Genomic DNA, 15,809 nt, shown 5'->3' with positions numbered 1-15,809 from the left:
ACCTACACTCGATCCCTCCGATGTCAACAACTACAGACCAGTATCCCTTCTTTCTTTTCTCTCCAAAACTCTTGAGCGTGTCGTCCTTGGCCAGCTCTCTTGCTATCTCTCTCAGAATGACCTTCTTGATCCAAATCAGTCAGGTTTGAAGACTGGTCATTCAACTGAGACTGCTCTTCTCTGTGTCACGGAGGCTCTCCAGACTGCTAAAGCTAACTCTCTCTCCTCTGCTCTCATTCTTCTAGACCTATCTGCTGCCTTTGATACTGTGAACCATCAGATCCTCCTCTCCACCCTCTCCGAGTTGGGCATCTCCGGCGCGGCTCACTCTTGGATTGCGTCCTACCTGACAGGTCGCTCCTACCAGGTGGCGTGGCGAGAATCTGTCTCCGCACCACGTGCTCTCACCACTGGTGTCCCCCAGGGCTCAGGTCTAGGCCCTCTCCTATTCTCGCTATACATCAAGTCACTTGGCTCTGTCATATCCTCACATGGTCTCTCCTATCATTGCTACGCAGACGACACACACTTGATCTTCTCCTTTCCCCCTTCTGATAACCAGGTGGCGAATCGCATCTCTGCATGTCTGGCAGACATATCAGTGTGGATGACGGATCACCACCTCAAGCTGAACCTCGGCAAGACGGAGCTGCTCTTCCTCCCGGGGAAGGACTGCCCGTTCCATGATCTTGCCATCACAGTTGACAACTCCATTGTGTCCTCCTCCCAGAATGCTAAGAGCCTTGGCTTGACCTTGGACAACACCCTGTCGTTCTCCGCTAACATCAAGGCGGTGACCCGATCCTGTAGGTTCATGCTCTACAACATTCACAGAGTACGACCCTGCCTTACACAGGAAGCGGCGCAGGTCCTAATCCAGGCACTTGTCATCTCCCATCTGGATTACTGCAACTCGCTATTGGCTGGGCTCCCTGCCTGTGCCATTAAACCCCTACAACTCATCCAGAACGCCACAGCCCATCTGGTGTTCAACCTTCCCAAGTTCTCTCACGTCACCCCGCCCCTCCGCACACTCCACTGGCTTCCAGTTGAAGCTCGCATCTGCTACAAGACCATGGTGCTTGCCTACGGAGCTGTGAGGGGAACGGCACCTCCGTACCTTCAGGCTCTGATCAGTCCCTACACCCAAACAAGGGCACTGCGTTCATCCACCTCTGGCCTGCTGGCCCCCCTACCTCTGCGGAAGCGTAGTTCCCGCTCAGCCCAGTCAAAACTGTTCGCTGCTCTGGCACCCCAATGGTGGAACAAGCTCCCTCACGAGGCCAGGACAGCTGAGTCAATCACCACCTTCCGGAGACACCTGAAACACCACCTCTTTAAGGAATACCTGGGATAGGATAAAGTAATCCTTCTAACCCCCCCCAAAAAAAATGTTTTATTAATTAATTAATTAATTTAAAAAAAGATATAGATGTAGTATTGTAAATATCATAAGATGAATGCACCAATTTGTAAGTCGCTCTGGATAAGAGCGTCTGCTAAATGACGTAAATGTAAAATGTAAATGTAATGGTGCCAGGACAACAACATCAGTAAGACCAAGGAGCTGATCGTGGACTATAGGGGAAATAGGGGAGAGCCCGCCCCTATCCATTTTGACTGGGCTGTTGTGGAGCGGGTCGAGAGCTTCTAGTTCCTTGGCGTCCACTACGGACTTAACATGGTTGCCACACACCCGCAGTCGTGAAGAGGGCATGGCAGCAACCCTTCCCCCTCAGGAGGCTGAAAAGATTTGGCATTGTCCCTCAAATCCTCAAAATTTCTACAGATGTAATATTGAGAGCATCTTGACTGGCTGCATCACTGTTTGGTATGGCAAATGCATTGCCCTTGACCTCAAAGCGCTACAGAGGGGGGTATGGACAGCCCAGTACATCACAGGGGCCGAGCTCCCTGCCATCCAGGACCTCTATATCAGGTGGCGTCAGAGGAAGGCCCTACGTACACTTGCACTGACCCTACGTACACTCACTAGACTATATATACACCATATACACCCTCACTAGACTATATATAGACACCATATTCACACTCACTAGACTATATATAGACACCATATTCACACTCACTAGACTATATATGCACCATATACACACTCACTAGACTATATATAGACACCATATTCACACTCACTAGACTATATATACACCATATACACACTCACTAGACTATATATACACACCATATTCACACTCACTAGACTATATATACACACCATATTCACACTCACTAGACTATATATACACACAATATTCACACTCACTAGACTATATATACACACCATATACACACTCACTAGACTATATATATACACACTCACTAGACTATATATACACACCATATTCACACTCACTAGACTATATATACACACCATATTCACACTCACTAGACTATATATACACACGATATTCACACTCACTAGACTATATATACACACCATATACACACTCACTAGACTATATATACACACCATATTCACACTCACTAGACTATATATACACACCATATTCACACTCACTAGACTATATATACACACGATATTCACACTCACTAGACTATATATACACACCATATTCACACTCACTAGACTATATATACACACCATATTCACACTCACTAGACTATATATACACACAATATTCACACTCACTAGACTATATATACACACCATATTCACACTCACTAGACTATATAAAGACACCATATTCACACTCACTAGGACTATATAAAGAGACCATATCCACACTCACTAGACTATATATAGACACCATATTCACACTCACTAGACTATATAAGGACACCATATTCACACTCACTAGGACTATATAAAGACACCATATTCACACTCACTAGACTATATATACGCAGATCATATACACACACACATATATATACACTCATATACACTCCAACGAAAAACACACACACACACACACACACACACACACACACACACACACACACACACACACACACACACACACACAATATGCTGCTGCTACTCTGTTCTATATTTTAGTCTTATTATTATCTATCATGATTCCTAGTCACTTTACCCTGCATTCAGGTACATATCTACCTCAAATACCACATACCTCTGCACATTGATCTGGTACTGGTACTGGTACTTCCTGTATACAGCTCCATTCTTGTGTATTTTATTTTATTCCTCTTTTGTTACTATTTGTATTATTATTTTTTAATTCTGTAATGATGGGAAGGGCTCGTAAGCAAGCATTCCACAGTAAAGTCTACACCAGTTGTATCCAGCGCATATGGCAAATTAAATTTGATTTGATTTTGAGAAGAGTCTTTATTTAATGTAGTCATTGTCAGTGGGCTACTGCCTCAGACAGCTATGATCTCCTCACATAGTTGATTAAAAACTTCGACAAGGGCTGTGTGTGTCTGAGTCCAAAGTGTCTGGGCTGCTACACGTTGAAATACGAGCGGAGAGGGACTAGAACATGGCTTATCTCCCACTGCTGTGGCTGCTGCCTCCAACGGAACATCTGACCTGTAAACCGCTGCTTAGCGGTGGTGGAGACCGCCATTCCATGATCAGAGCCAGCTAGGCCTATTTCAGACTGGAGCAGCCAGGATCACTGGGGAGGGACAGCTCACAGAGGCAATGTATTTCTCTGTAACTAATCATCATTCAGCCAAAATGCCTTCGACCGCATCGTCGATCCCATACTAGAGGTGTTTGACCGGCGAACAATGGACTCTTTGTTGGGGTACGCATGAAAGTCCCCCGGGTCCCCTCGCGGCCACCGATTCATGCTCTGCCTGGAACCATTGGTCATCTTCAGAGACTGAATAAAACGCTATAGAGGACGAATAGAGGAAGAGAGTCAACCATGTATGAGAGAGAAATGTGGCCATTACAGTCTTAATTTGACCCATGTGCTTGCAAAAAAAAATGCTCAAAGGCTACAAACATATGTCAACCAACACTCAATCTCTAATTTCCAACTAAAAGCATGTCAGCCCCCATTCTTTTACTGGGTCTCACATTCAAGCCTGATGAGCAGGAAGGAGATTTATAGTGGAGGGGCCGAGAAGGGCCGGGCGAGATGTGACAGACATCGCTGCCACATGAAACACCTCAGGAGAACCAGCCTTTTCACTGTCCACAGTCCTCAGGACGTTTATTACTGGAAAGGAATTTGGCATACATTTGTACTTTGTCACCCTCAATACAGAGAAATTAGAGTTGGTCTTGCTTATACTGTGATATTGTAGTTTTCCATGTTACTAAAACTATCAGGAGGTCAAAAGTCCTTGTTAGAGGATAGATATTCCCCCAATTTTGTGAAAACAATTCCTTGTGAGACTGTCGAACACTTGATTTATGTGAAATTAGCTTTAGTGCTAGGTCTAGGCTTTAGCTGAGGCATATCAAGTTGACATTTTCCCAAGCCACAGAGTAATCTTACAATTGAATCCAGTACACGGAGGAGTGCCATTCTTTGTCTCAAGGAATGGCCTGATAATGAAGAGTGAGTGATGATCAGATTTTCTTTACATAACCATACAGAGCTGAATAAACATAAAGCAGGAATATGAAGTATAAATCTAGCATTGATTTTTGAAAAGCCCTGAGAGTTTTTCAGTCAGCTATTTGGGATTGTCCAATAGAAAGCAGATGGGGTATAAATGTACACCATGACTGTCAAATTCCTTTTAACCAGGGGAAAGCCAGCTAGCATTATATAACCCATCTGTTGTTGCTGGCTCCCACATAACCATTGTCTGGAGACAGACAAACAGAGCTTATAGCATATAAAGAAATACTTGTTATCAGTCCATAACAATTAGGAGTTGATGGTGAAACCAGCACACATCTTCATGCCATCCTTCAGAATAAAGACAATCCAGTCTACGTGGCAGCTGAGAGTGTGAGGATATGAGAGAGTGGCCAACAATCAGACCTCTCTAGAAATCTACAAAGTGTGTGATAGGATTTTGGAATTACTGCTTGCATCAGCAGTCACTAACAGAGTTTGGCTTTCAAAATCCTGGTTATTCATTGAATTACAATGCATCAGTAAGTGTTGCAGGTCAGGCTGAGTTATCCTCAGGTATCCAGACACAGCACCATGCTTACCCACTATGTCCTCATAGGCGTTCTCCTCTAAAGTGCTTTTGGAGCTGGGCCGGCTGCTGCTGCGGGTCTCTGTGGAAACAGTGCCATTCTCTGTGTGAGAGGACGGGTACGAGGAGGCCAGGCTGGCAGCATTCTCCAACTCACATGACTCCCTGGAGAGAGAGAGAGAGAGAGAGAGAGAGAGAGAGAGAGAGAGAGTCAGAAAGAGAGAGAGAGGGAGAGAGAGTCAGAAAAAAAGAGATTTAGAGAGAGAGAGTGAGAGAGAGAGAGAGAGAGAGAGAGAGAGAGAGTCAGAAAGAGAGAGAGAGTCAGAAAGAGAAAGAGAGTCAGAAAGAGAGAGAGAGGGAGAGAGAGTCAGAAAGAAAGAAAGTCAGAGAGAGAGCGAGTCAGAGAGAGAGTCAGAAAGAGAGCGAGTCAGAAAGAGAAAGCGAGGGGATTGATGGAGGGAGAATCACAGAGGAAAAGAGCGTGGACAGCGAACGAGAGGGAGGGAAAGATGGGAAGAAACAAGAAACAGGGAGGAAGGATGAAAAAAGCAGAAAAGAATATGGCATTTAATCATGCATGGCTGTGTGCTGAGACAGTGGAGAGAAGAGCTGCAGTCCAGAGGGTCTGGATCATTCCATCCTGACATCCTCTACTGGCCGATTACAATCAACGAGGACCACCTGAGAGGATGAAAGCCACTGTTCCAATGAGACCCAAATATGCCTCATCCCTCAACAGCCCTCTATGAAGCTGCCAATTAAACAAACAGAGAGAGAGAGAGAGAGAGAGAGAGACCTGGAACACTGGTTCAGAGCACCCCTAATCTAATTACGCTGACAGCAACATGTGCTCCAATCACAAAGTCATTTCCTGTTTATTTACCACCAACCCAAACATTTTCTGGAGTTCTGTGTACTGTACGTATGTACACAGCATGACAGCTTGTGTGTGTCTGGACTCTGAATGCTCAGGACAGGACAGGGGAAGTGTCCCTCCATTAGATCAGTGAGATCACGCCTGCTATCCTGCTGTCCTGCTCCATTGACGGCTCATGGTTTTTAAACATGCTCTGAAATTGCCTCTGCCGCAGGAATGTTAAACACTGACTCCAAGTCAGGGACATTAAAGGATCTCTTCCTCTCCGCTCATCAAGAGGATCTGGCAAGGCCCTCCCCTCAGTCATTGGCCTAAACAAGTTGTGCTCTGAAGGCAATTTAAAGGGGGATAAAGAACGAGGGTAATAAACAATATCAAGTGTTCCAGAAAGACATAACAGGCTAATAGCTGCCTGTACTGCACAGCTCTATAGCAACATAATGAAGAAGGATGAGGAGGCACACTGGGAACCTTGGGATGTCCACTGGCAAGACTCTATACTGTAGGCCTTTGCTAAATAACAGGCATGATATAAGAAGAATACAGTCCTGTTTTGATGTTACTTGGAACGTTGTTGAAAAGCTGTTGGATTTCAAGGATAGAACAATTGATGGTCTTGGACATGAACAGTTTGGCTGGAGCTGAGTAGTGATATTTAAGGGTGTGCTATATCAACCATTATTACAGTGCACTGTGTTATAGACCTATTTACATTAATACTTTGATTGTTTCTTACAGACAGCAGACGTTTGTTACCTGGCCTTATACTAAGATACACAATGCCCTGTCTAATGTAGTTGACATTTGCAATTAGTTTGTGTTGCAATTAGGCTACTTGATGTTTGTTCAATGAAAGCCTGGCATTCTTACAAAATAACACTGGAAAAACAGCAGAAACTGAATTTAACATATTCCATTTCAATGGCAACATTCTAGACAAATCAAATTAGAAAAAACAAAAGCCATGAACAATATCAATAGAACAATGCAATCCTCTTCATATGAAGCCAAAAAATACTGTCTTTCTAATGCAGGAAAACATTGAGGCCTTGAGAAAATGAACAGCAGACTGTTTATCTGCTTATTATCAAACGCTGAACAGAGGCAGACTTGGTGGAACCAATTCAGTTAGCAGCATCACTACGAAGTGAGCGAGGCCTCTCTACTGTCTATCTGACTACAGCCAGAGCCAGACAAAAGGCCAATCATTTAATACACTTGAACACCAACAAAGTAAACGCTTGGTCTATGATCCTTACCTCCCTAAAAAAAACATTCTCAGGACATGTTAAAGACATCTACAAATCCAAGACAAATAAATGTTCTAGCCGTCCAAGTGCAACTCTCAGAAAGGAACTCAACAAACTCACTGCCTCTCTGTTTTTACTGCAGCCTGCAGGACCCATGTTTTGTTTTGCAGCTACATAAATCAGCATCTCCTGTTCGCCATGTTGTTTGATCAGCATGGCTGATTCTGAGGGGGAAGGAGGGCCCGGGGGATAAGATACACATGTTTTTACTGTCTGAGAATGCACTAAGCACAACACAAAAACATCAGTTCACTGAACCGTGGACTTACTGACACATGCCATAACAACAAAAGACTACACTTAGAACAGAATGTGCTATTTAGAACCTTAAAGAGTTCTTCGGCTGTCCTCATAGGAGAACACTTTGAATAACCCTTTTTGGTTGCAGGTAGAACACTTTTGGTTCCAGTTAGAAAGAACCCTTTCTACAGAGGGTTCTAGACGGAACCTAAAAGGGTTCTAACTGGAACCAAACAGGGTTCTAACTGGAACCAAAACGGGTTCTCCTATGGGGACAGTCGAAAAACCTATTAGGAACCCTTTTTTCTAAGAGCGTACACGTCTAGAGGTGATGTGACTATTCTCACCTGTCCTGGAGTCTCTTGGGGGAGCTCCCGTCCTTTGTCAGATGTCGCGTCATGTTGGGTGCTGGGGTGGTGGGCAGCAGGGGTGGTGACTCCTCAGAAGCACTGCCAGGAGGTAGTCCGTTGACTGGCGACATTCCCTTGTGGTTGCGGTTGGCGTCGTACTCAAAGGTGCGTTTAGGTTTGGGCAGGGGGTTGACTGGCATGCCCCCCGGGGTCTGTTGACAGAGGGGCTCTGGGCTCTCGGTCTCTGACCGGGTTGAGCTCACACTGAACCTCTGTCTGGAGAGTTTATCAGAGGCCGGCAGGGCGTCTGGTTCTGTGGCCACGGAACATATACTGCTGCGTTTACTGGTGCCCCTACTGTCCAAGTCCTCGACCCCACCTATCAGAAAAAACTTCTGTCTCGTTTTGTCTGGTGCATAGCAGTTACTAAGATACCGCGGTGGCTGGCTGGGGCTCTCCTTCAGCACCTTCTCAATCTTTTGTATCCGATTGAGTACAGCAGACGTTTCCTTCCGAGCAGACAGGGAGCTCAGGAATAACGCAGAGGAGTCTGTCTTTCCTGGCCTCTTCTGGAAGCGGCCCAGGCACTCCCTGTCTGAGGCTGCCTCCTCTTCCTCCGTCTCTGGGTAGGAGCACTCGGAGAAAGCCGTACTCATCCTCCGGATGCTCTTGAAGTCAAAGGTCTTCTCACTGCAAGGTGAGGGGAGGAGGCTTGGGCAGCCCTCGCTGCCGCCAACACGCTCACCTACAGGCCTCTTCTCCAGACACAGGCTCATCCTAGGCAGAGCCACCCTCCTGCACTCCCATTCTGAGATCTTCTTACGGATGGCCACAGAGGATGCCCCTGACACGGGGCGGCTGAGAGAGAGGGTGCGCTTGTGGCCGTGGTTGGACGAAGGTCCCAGGGAGAGTGTGCTCCAGCTCAGGGGACCACCTCTCAGTCCACCTCCCCCTGGAAGGTCCTCCTGTTTCTGGTTCTCTTTCTGCTCCTCCTGGCCCCCCTGGGCCTCCTGACCCACCTGAGCCCCACCAGAGGGCTTGTAGATGGAGAGCTTGTTGTCCAGGCAGCTAATGCTCTTGGACTTGGTAAGTCGGCTCTGGGACGATAAGTCACAGGAGAGGGAGGCTCCGCTGCAGAGGCTAGCGGTCTTGCTGCTCCAGCCGGCCCGGCCCAAGAGTCTGCCGTCTGTTTTGACGTATCTGACGTGCTGCCTGTTGTCCTCGCTGTCGCTGAGCGGGGCGTGGCACCGCCCCTGTGTGGCAGAGAGAATGGGGGGTGGGGACGCAGACTGGCACCTGGAATGAGAGTAAGGGGGGAAGGGGGGGGGGTCAGAAACATCATGATACCATTCCTTACAACGTTACTTTATTTGCTCCCAAATACCAAAATAATAATTTAGCTCACTAAACAGCTCGGAAGAGTCTGGCGCTGAGAGCTGCTGTGAATTCCTCTCAACACTGTTGACTACACATTGAGAGAAACTAGGCGTGGAATACCAGTGGTTACCTCAGGTGTGTTCAGCTTACCAGTGGAAGATTAATCATAGCAGCTAAAGTTTACAGGGCAACAGAGGGGGGAAAAAACTCTCTTTAGAGAAGAAAGAAAAGAAAGGAAAACCCTTCAACGCCAGAATGTATTTCTAAGATAATAGGCAACATGAAAACTTTGACCACTCATGTAAAATAACCAATGGAAAATACCCAGTAATGTGACATAACTTTGGCAGTATGGGATCCCTGTTCGACGCCAAAGCAAATACATATCAACAGTAAAAATGCATGCGTGGATTTTTCCACATAATTAAAATGATTTGGGTAGAATGTATGTAGACGCCACACACAAAGCCATGGGAATACAGCACGCTGAGAGACAGATGAGATGCTCTTAGGTCTTACCTTCATCAGCAGCTTACCACACTAGTCCTGGGAGAGTTGTCTGTGTTTCCTGATGCTAACAGCTAACAGCCTCACAGGGTGGACACTGGCCCGGCCCCTGGCTCATTACAGACTGGTCATTGTTCACCTCACACCACCGCTAACGCAACGCTGCTGCTGCTCAATGCTGAGCAATGTGGATAAAACACCCTGCTGCTGACCTCATTTGGGCTTTTCACAGAGAGAAACACACTCTTTCTCACCCATCTCTGACTCTTCCGTTTCTACCCCACTCAGAAGACTTTGGGAACTTTCTGGACTTGGCTCCTGACTGAGGCTTGCGAAACCCAAGGCGGTGGTGGGGATCTGATGTCACAGCTAGCAACGGTTAGAATAACAAGTGTGAGCTGAGCTGGGCTGGGCTGGGAGGAGGAAGTGATGGCTGTGATCCGAGGTGCAGGTTGGGACAGATCTCTTCACAACTCTGGGCTCTGTCTTTCACACGGGGGTGGGGACTACTGGGGAGAGAGCTGTCTCTGACTCACTGTGTCAGTGACGTAACTCCTCCTGACAAACTGCTATGTCCAAGTGGCCTGCCTCATTCTCAAACAATTCAAATTGTACATTCTAAATTCTAAACAAGCATTACGGGTTCAAATCCAGTAGAGTTGAGAGAACACACCTATACTTAGGCCCCTACAGTCTGTTTGGAAAGCAGGAAAGGTTTTGTCATTATAGTAACAGCCCAAAGAGCTGAAGAAAGCAGCAAGATAGGAAAAGTTAGGTATTAACTAAAGAACGCCCCTTAAAGCTTGATTAAGCCATAACGTAAATATAATAAATTAAATGGAGCCAGTTCAATAGCATTACTGAACTGTACACATATGAAGGTCAATTTCCCATACTCAACATACACTCTTAGAAAATGGGGTTCTTCAGCTGTCCCATAGGAGAACCCTTTTCGGTGCCAGGTAGAACCTTTTTGGGTTTTACCTGGAAAGAGTTCTAAGAGTGTAGGGTAGGCCTATTATTGAACAAATAACAATATGAGGGACAATAAGTCTTTCAATTACAGTGCCTTCAGAAAGTGTTCATACCCCTTGACTTATTCCACATTTTGTTGTGTTACAGCCTGAATTCCAAATTAATTCCACATTTGCACATTATTATTTCAAAACTTCTTCAAGCTCTGTCAAACTGGTTGTTGATCATTGCTAGACAACCATTTTCAGGTGTTGCCATAGATTTTCAAATAAATTTAAGTCAAAACTGTAACTTGGCCACTCAGGAACAGTCACGGTCTTCTTGGTAAGCAAGTCAGGTGTAGATTTGGCCTTGTGTTTTAGGTTGTTGTCCTGCTGAAAGGTGAATTAATCTCCCAGTGTCTAATGGAAAGCAGACTAAACCAGGTTTGCCTCTAGGATTTTGCTTGTACTTAAGCTCCACTCTGTTTCTTTTTTATCCTGAAAAACTTCCACGTCCGGAACGATTACAAGCATACCCATAACATGATGCTGCCATCACTATGCTTGAAAATATGGAGCATGGTACTCAGCAATGTGTTGTGTTGGATTTGACCCCAACATAATACGTATTCAGGGCAAAAAGGTAATTGCTTTGCCAAATTTTTTGCAGTATTACTTTAGTGCCTTGTTGCAAACATGATGCATGTTTTGGAATATGTTTATTCTGTACAGGCTTCCTTCTTTTCACTCTGTTAATTAGGTTTGTTTTGTGGAGTAACTACAATGTTGTTGATCCATCCTCAGTTTTCTCCTATCACAGCCATTAAACTGTTTTAAAGTCAAATCCCTGTGGGGTTTCCTTCCTCTCCGGTAATAGAGTTTAGGAAGGACGCCTGTATCTTTCTAGTGACTGGGTGTATTGATACACCATCCAAGGTCTAATTAATAACTTTACCATGCGCAAAAGGATATCCAATGTCTGCCTTTTTTATTTGTCCCCAAGTACCAGTAGGTGCCCTTATTTTGCGAAGCATTGGAAAACCTCCCTGGTTTTTGTGGTTGAATCTGTTTGAAATTCACTGCTTGACTGAGGGACCTCACAAATAATTGTATGTGTAGGGTACAGAGATGAGGTAGTCATTAAAAAATCATGTTAAACACTATTATTGCACACAGAGTGAGTTCATGCAACTTATTAAGTGCATTTTTACTCCTGAATGTATTACTATAAAGCTTGCCATAACAAAGGGGTTGAATACATATTGACTCAAGACATTTCAGATTTTCATTTTTAATTAATTTGTAAACATTTCTGAAAAGATCAATCCACTTTGACATTATGGAGTATTGTGTGTAGGTCAGTGACAAAAACTATTTACATTTAATACATTTTAAATTCAGGCAGTAACACACCAAAATTTGGAAAAAGTCAAGGGGTGTGAATACTTTCTGAAGGCAGTGTATGATACTCCACTAAAATGGCTCCTGGTAAGTGAGTTAACCAGTGGAACTTGACAGATTAACCCATACCATCAATCAGCATGTAGGAACAATGCCATAGGGATGTACAGTATGTATGAGAAACAGATCACTACAGATTATCTCTGAGGGACTACTGTATCTAACTTCTCCGGTTGAAACTGCTTGGTTTCTCATAATGAGGCAGAGGGAAGTGAAACTGGCCCCACATGCCTGGTTTGGACTCAGGGTTCTCTCTCATTAAACCCAGTCCAGAGGCTGGACTCATAGGTTCAGTTTCCTGGACACGGTTTAAGTCTAGTCCAGGACCATAATGAGCAGTGTCCTGGATGAAGCTATTCATACATCATCATTTTGCAGAATAGTGCTAGCTAGATCACGTTCCAGTTGACTGTGGTAAAAGTCCAAAGTTATGTCCAATTATCCAGTGTGTCTAAAACAGAAACATATGCGATATGGTTTCAATGGAAAGCAAATGGATAAAGACCAAACAAGGGTGAAAATAGCAAGAGGACAGATGAGTTTTAGTAACCAACATTCTCAAGGTTGAACCCCATTGATCAGTTCTGTAATTAAATTTACATGTAGTTTTGATTTGCCACATTAATTTATAAGAATATATCTAGAAAGCATTTTGATGGATCAATGTTAAACAATAAGCTCCTGCTGGGGAAACATTATTGCTAATGACCTTTAAATCAAACTGTACGGTATATATCCACAGTATTGCTCTAAATGCACATTATATACTGAACAAAAATATAAATGCAACATGTAAAGTGTTGGTCCCATGTTTCATGAGCAGAAATAAAAGATCCCAGAAATGTTCCATATGCACAAAAAGCTTATTTCGCTCACATTTTGTGTACAAATTTGTTTACATCCCTGTTAGTGAGCACTTCAACTTGCCAATTTAATCCATCCACCTGACAGGTGTAGCATATCAAGAAGCTGATTAAACAGCATGATCCTTACATAGGTGCACCTTGTGCTGGGGGGAAATAAAAGGCCACTAAAATGTGCAGTTTTGTCACACAACACAATGCCACAGATGTTTTGAGGGAGCGTGCATTTGGCATGCTGACTGCAGGAGTGTCCACAAGAGCTATTGCCAGATAATGTCATGTTAATTTCTCTATCATAAACCACCTCCAACATCATTTTAGAGAATTTTGTAGTAAGTCCAACCAACCTCACAACTGCAGACCACGTGCAACCATGCCAGCCCAGGACCTCCACATCCGAATCCACAGAAAAACACAACCCAATTCACAAATACTGACTTGTAAACCACTATGAGATGGAATCAAATTTGAGTGACTGCATATCAAAATGTGGCATATGCTTATGACAGCCCCACTGCAGTGTATGGTGCAATGATGTCTTGCAACAAAGAGTCCTACCAGACCGTTTGTATGGCAGTGCAAATTCAATGTCCTCCAAGGAAAAGGAAAAATACCTCTTTGCATGCAAATTTTCTCATGGATGTCCTGGGATCGGGCGGCTCGCCATCCTTGGTGGAACTGAATCCACTCAAAAAATCTGACCTGTTTTACAAACAGGATCACACAATATATATAACATGAGCACCTTCCATATAAACATTAATATAGCTCTTAGCTTTAATCTCTTACAGGAATAAGAAAATAAAACTTTGTCAAAATGCTTTACACTTTAACTACAGCACCAGGCTCACGTGAACTAAACAATAATCTAGCCTGGGCCATGCAAAGGACTTTACACTACAGCACCAGGCTCACATGGACTGAACAATAGACTAGCCTGGGCAAATGGAAAGTACTAGTGCTTACACCTATACACCATTTCTTATAAAGTAATCTAAAACATAACTGTGTACCAACATGGATTATGATAATAGCTAATCACATTTTATAAAAGTATGAAAACTAAAATAGTTCGCCATGCAGGATTAGCATGATCACTAATGTTTGCTACTTCAATTGATCGACAGCTGAGCTAGCCTAAATGTTAACGGCTTGTGCGTATGCTAGGTTCTGTATGAACACGCACAAAACGCTAGCAGTAGTTTAGCTAGTATAATCGCTAGCGGCTCATTGTCACGACTTCCGCCGAAGTTGGTGCCTCTCCTTGTTCGGGCGGCATTCATCGTCACCGGCTTTCTAGCTACCACCGATCCACGTTTCTTTTTCCATTTGTTACGTCTGGATTGTTCACACCTGGTTCCCATCTCGTTATGATTATTTCCCTATTTAACCCTCTGGTTCTCATTATGTTTTGTGGGTGATTGTTTTCTTGTCAGTTGTCAGGATTGTTTATCCCTGCGTGGAGTTTGACTTATGAGTTTTCCAAGAGTAAAGTACGTTATTTCTATCCTCACCTCCACAATACTGACACTCGTTCTCCTTATTAAACCTAACCAAACCCCGGGGTCAATCTTTCCTCCAACTCCTTCACAGTACGTTCGGATAGATAAGTAAGTGTTAATATCTGGTTTTGTCTTTTTAGTTCAGTTTTGTTCAACTTCTCACTTCGATTTGAAACGTAGTTTTTCTTCCATAGAATGGCGGTAGCTCTTCACGTTCCATTCTAGCTCTTTTCCAACATGTTGGAGCCTACTGGTGTAGAGCGTGAGGTTAGGAGAGGGACTAAGAGAGAAAATTTAGTTTGATTGGCTCAAAATAAACTGCTCGTCATGCAGCTTCTGACAGATGATTAGTAATAGCTGTAAACTTTTAAACATATCACAATATAATATAATATAATATGATTGGTTGCTGGATCTCACTAGTAACAATTGTCACGCCCTGATCTGTTTCACCTGTCCTTGTGATTGTCTCCACCCCCCTCCAGGTGTCGCCCATCTTCCCCATTATCCCCTGTGTATATATACCTGTGTTCTCTGTTTGTCCGTTGCCAGTTCGTCTTGTTTGTCAAGTCAACCAGCGGTTTTCTCAGCTCCTGCTTTTCCCCAGTCTCGCTTTTTCTCGCCCCCCCCCCCCCCCCCCCCCCCCCCCGGTTTTGACCCTTGATTGTCCTGTCTCTGAGCCCGCCTGCCCGACTACGCTGCCTGAGCTTGCCTGTCGTCCTGTGCCTTTGCCACTACTCTGGATTATCGACCCCTGCCTGCCTTGACCTGTCATTTGCCTGCCCCTGTTGCTGTAATAAACATTGTTACTTCAACACAGTCTGCATTTGGGTCTTACCTGAAATGTGATAACAAGTATTCAACATTAGTTGACCTGCGTTACACCTGGCTCCCAAGTGGGCAGCCCTATGCCCTCCCAGGCCCAACCATGGCTGTGCCCCTGCCCATAGATTAGGACCTAAAAAAATAATTTCAATTGACTGATTTCCTTATATGAACTGTAACTCAGTAAAATTGTTGAAATTGTTGCATGTTGCATTTATATTTTAGTTTAGTCTAAATTTAGTCTGGTTCTTGTTTGACCTAGCAGCAGCCATAACATTGGGATAGTCAAAACTGCCCCACTGTAAAATCACTGTAGTTGTATTTCAAATAGCAACAGACCCTATGTAATATATCGATTCAAACACCCCATATGCAATCAGCCGGTAGAATAACAGCGCACATTCAAAAATACCCCCTTAGGCA

The 15,809-nt window shown here is 44.3% G+C and overlaps 1 protein-coding gene across 3 annotated transcripts in view; it reads right to left on the bottom strand.

Moving 5' to 3' along the window:
- LOC115167076 (suppression of tumorigenicity 5 protein) overlaps positions 1-15,809 on the bottom strand; it is a 72,073-nt gene that overhangs the window by 33,437 nt on the left and 22,827 nt on the right. For all 3 annotated transcript variants that reach the window (XM_029721144.1, XM_029721145.1, XM_029721142.1), the window contains exons 3-4: positions 7,893-9,191; positions 5,132-5,283 (exon numbers count right to left, since the gene is read on the bottom strand). In XM_029721144.1, coding sequence (XP_029577004.1) covers positions 5,132-5,283; positions 7,893-9,191 — 1,451 coding nt within the window. The remainder of the gene's footprint in view (positions 1-5,131; positions 5,284-7,892; positions 9,192-15,809) is intronic.

The sequence above is a fragment of the Salmo trutta genome, chromosome 29 (genome assembly GCF_901001165.1).
Source record: "Salmo trutta chromosome 29, fSalTru1.1, whole genome shotgun sequence".
Taxonomy (NCBI): Eukaryota; Metazoa; Chordata; class Actinopteri; order Salmoniformes; family Salmonidae; genus Salmo; species Salmo trutta.
Note: the sequence above shows the minus strand (reverse complement) of the source record. Positions and strands in the feature narration are given on the sequence as shown.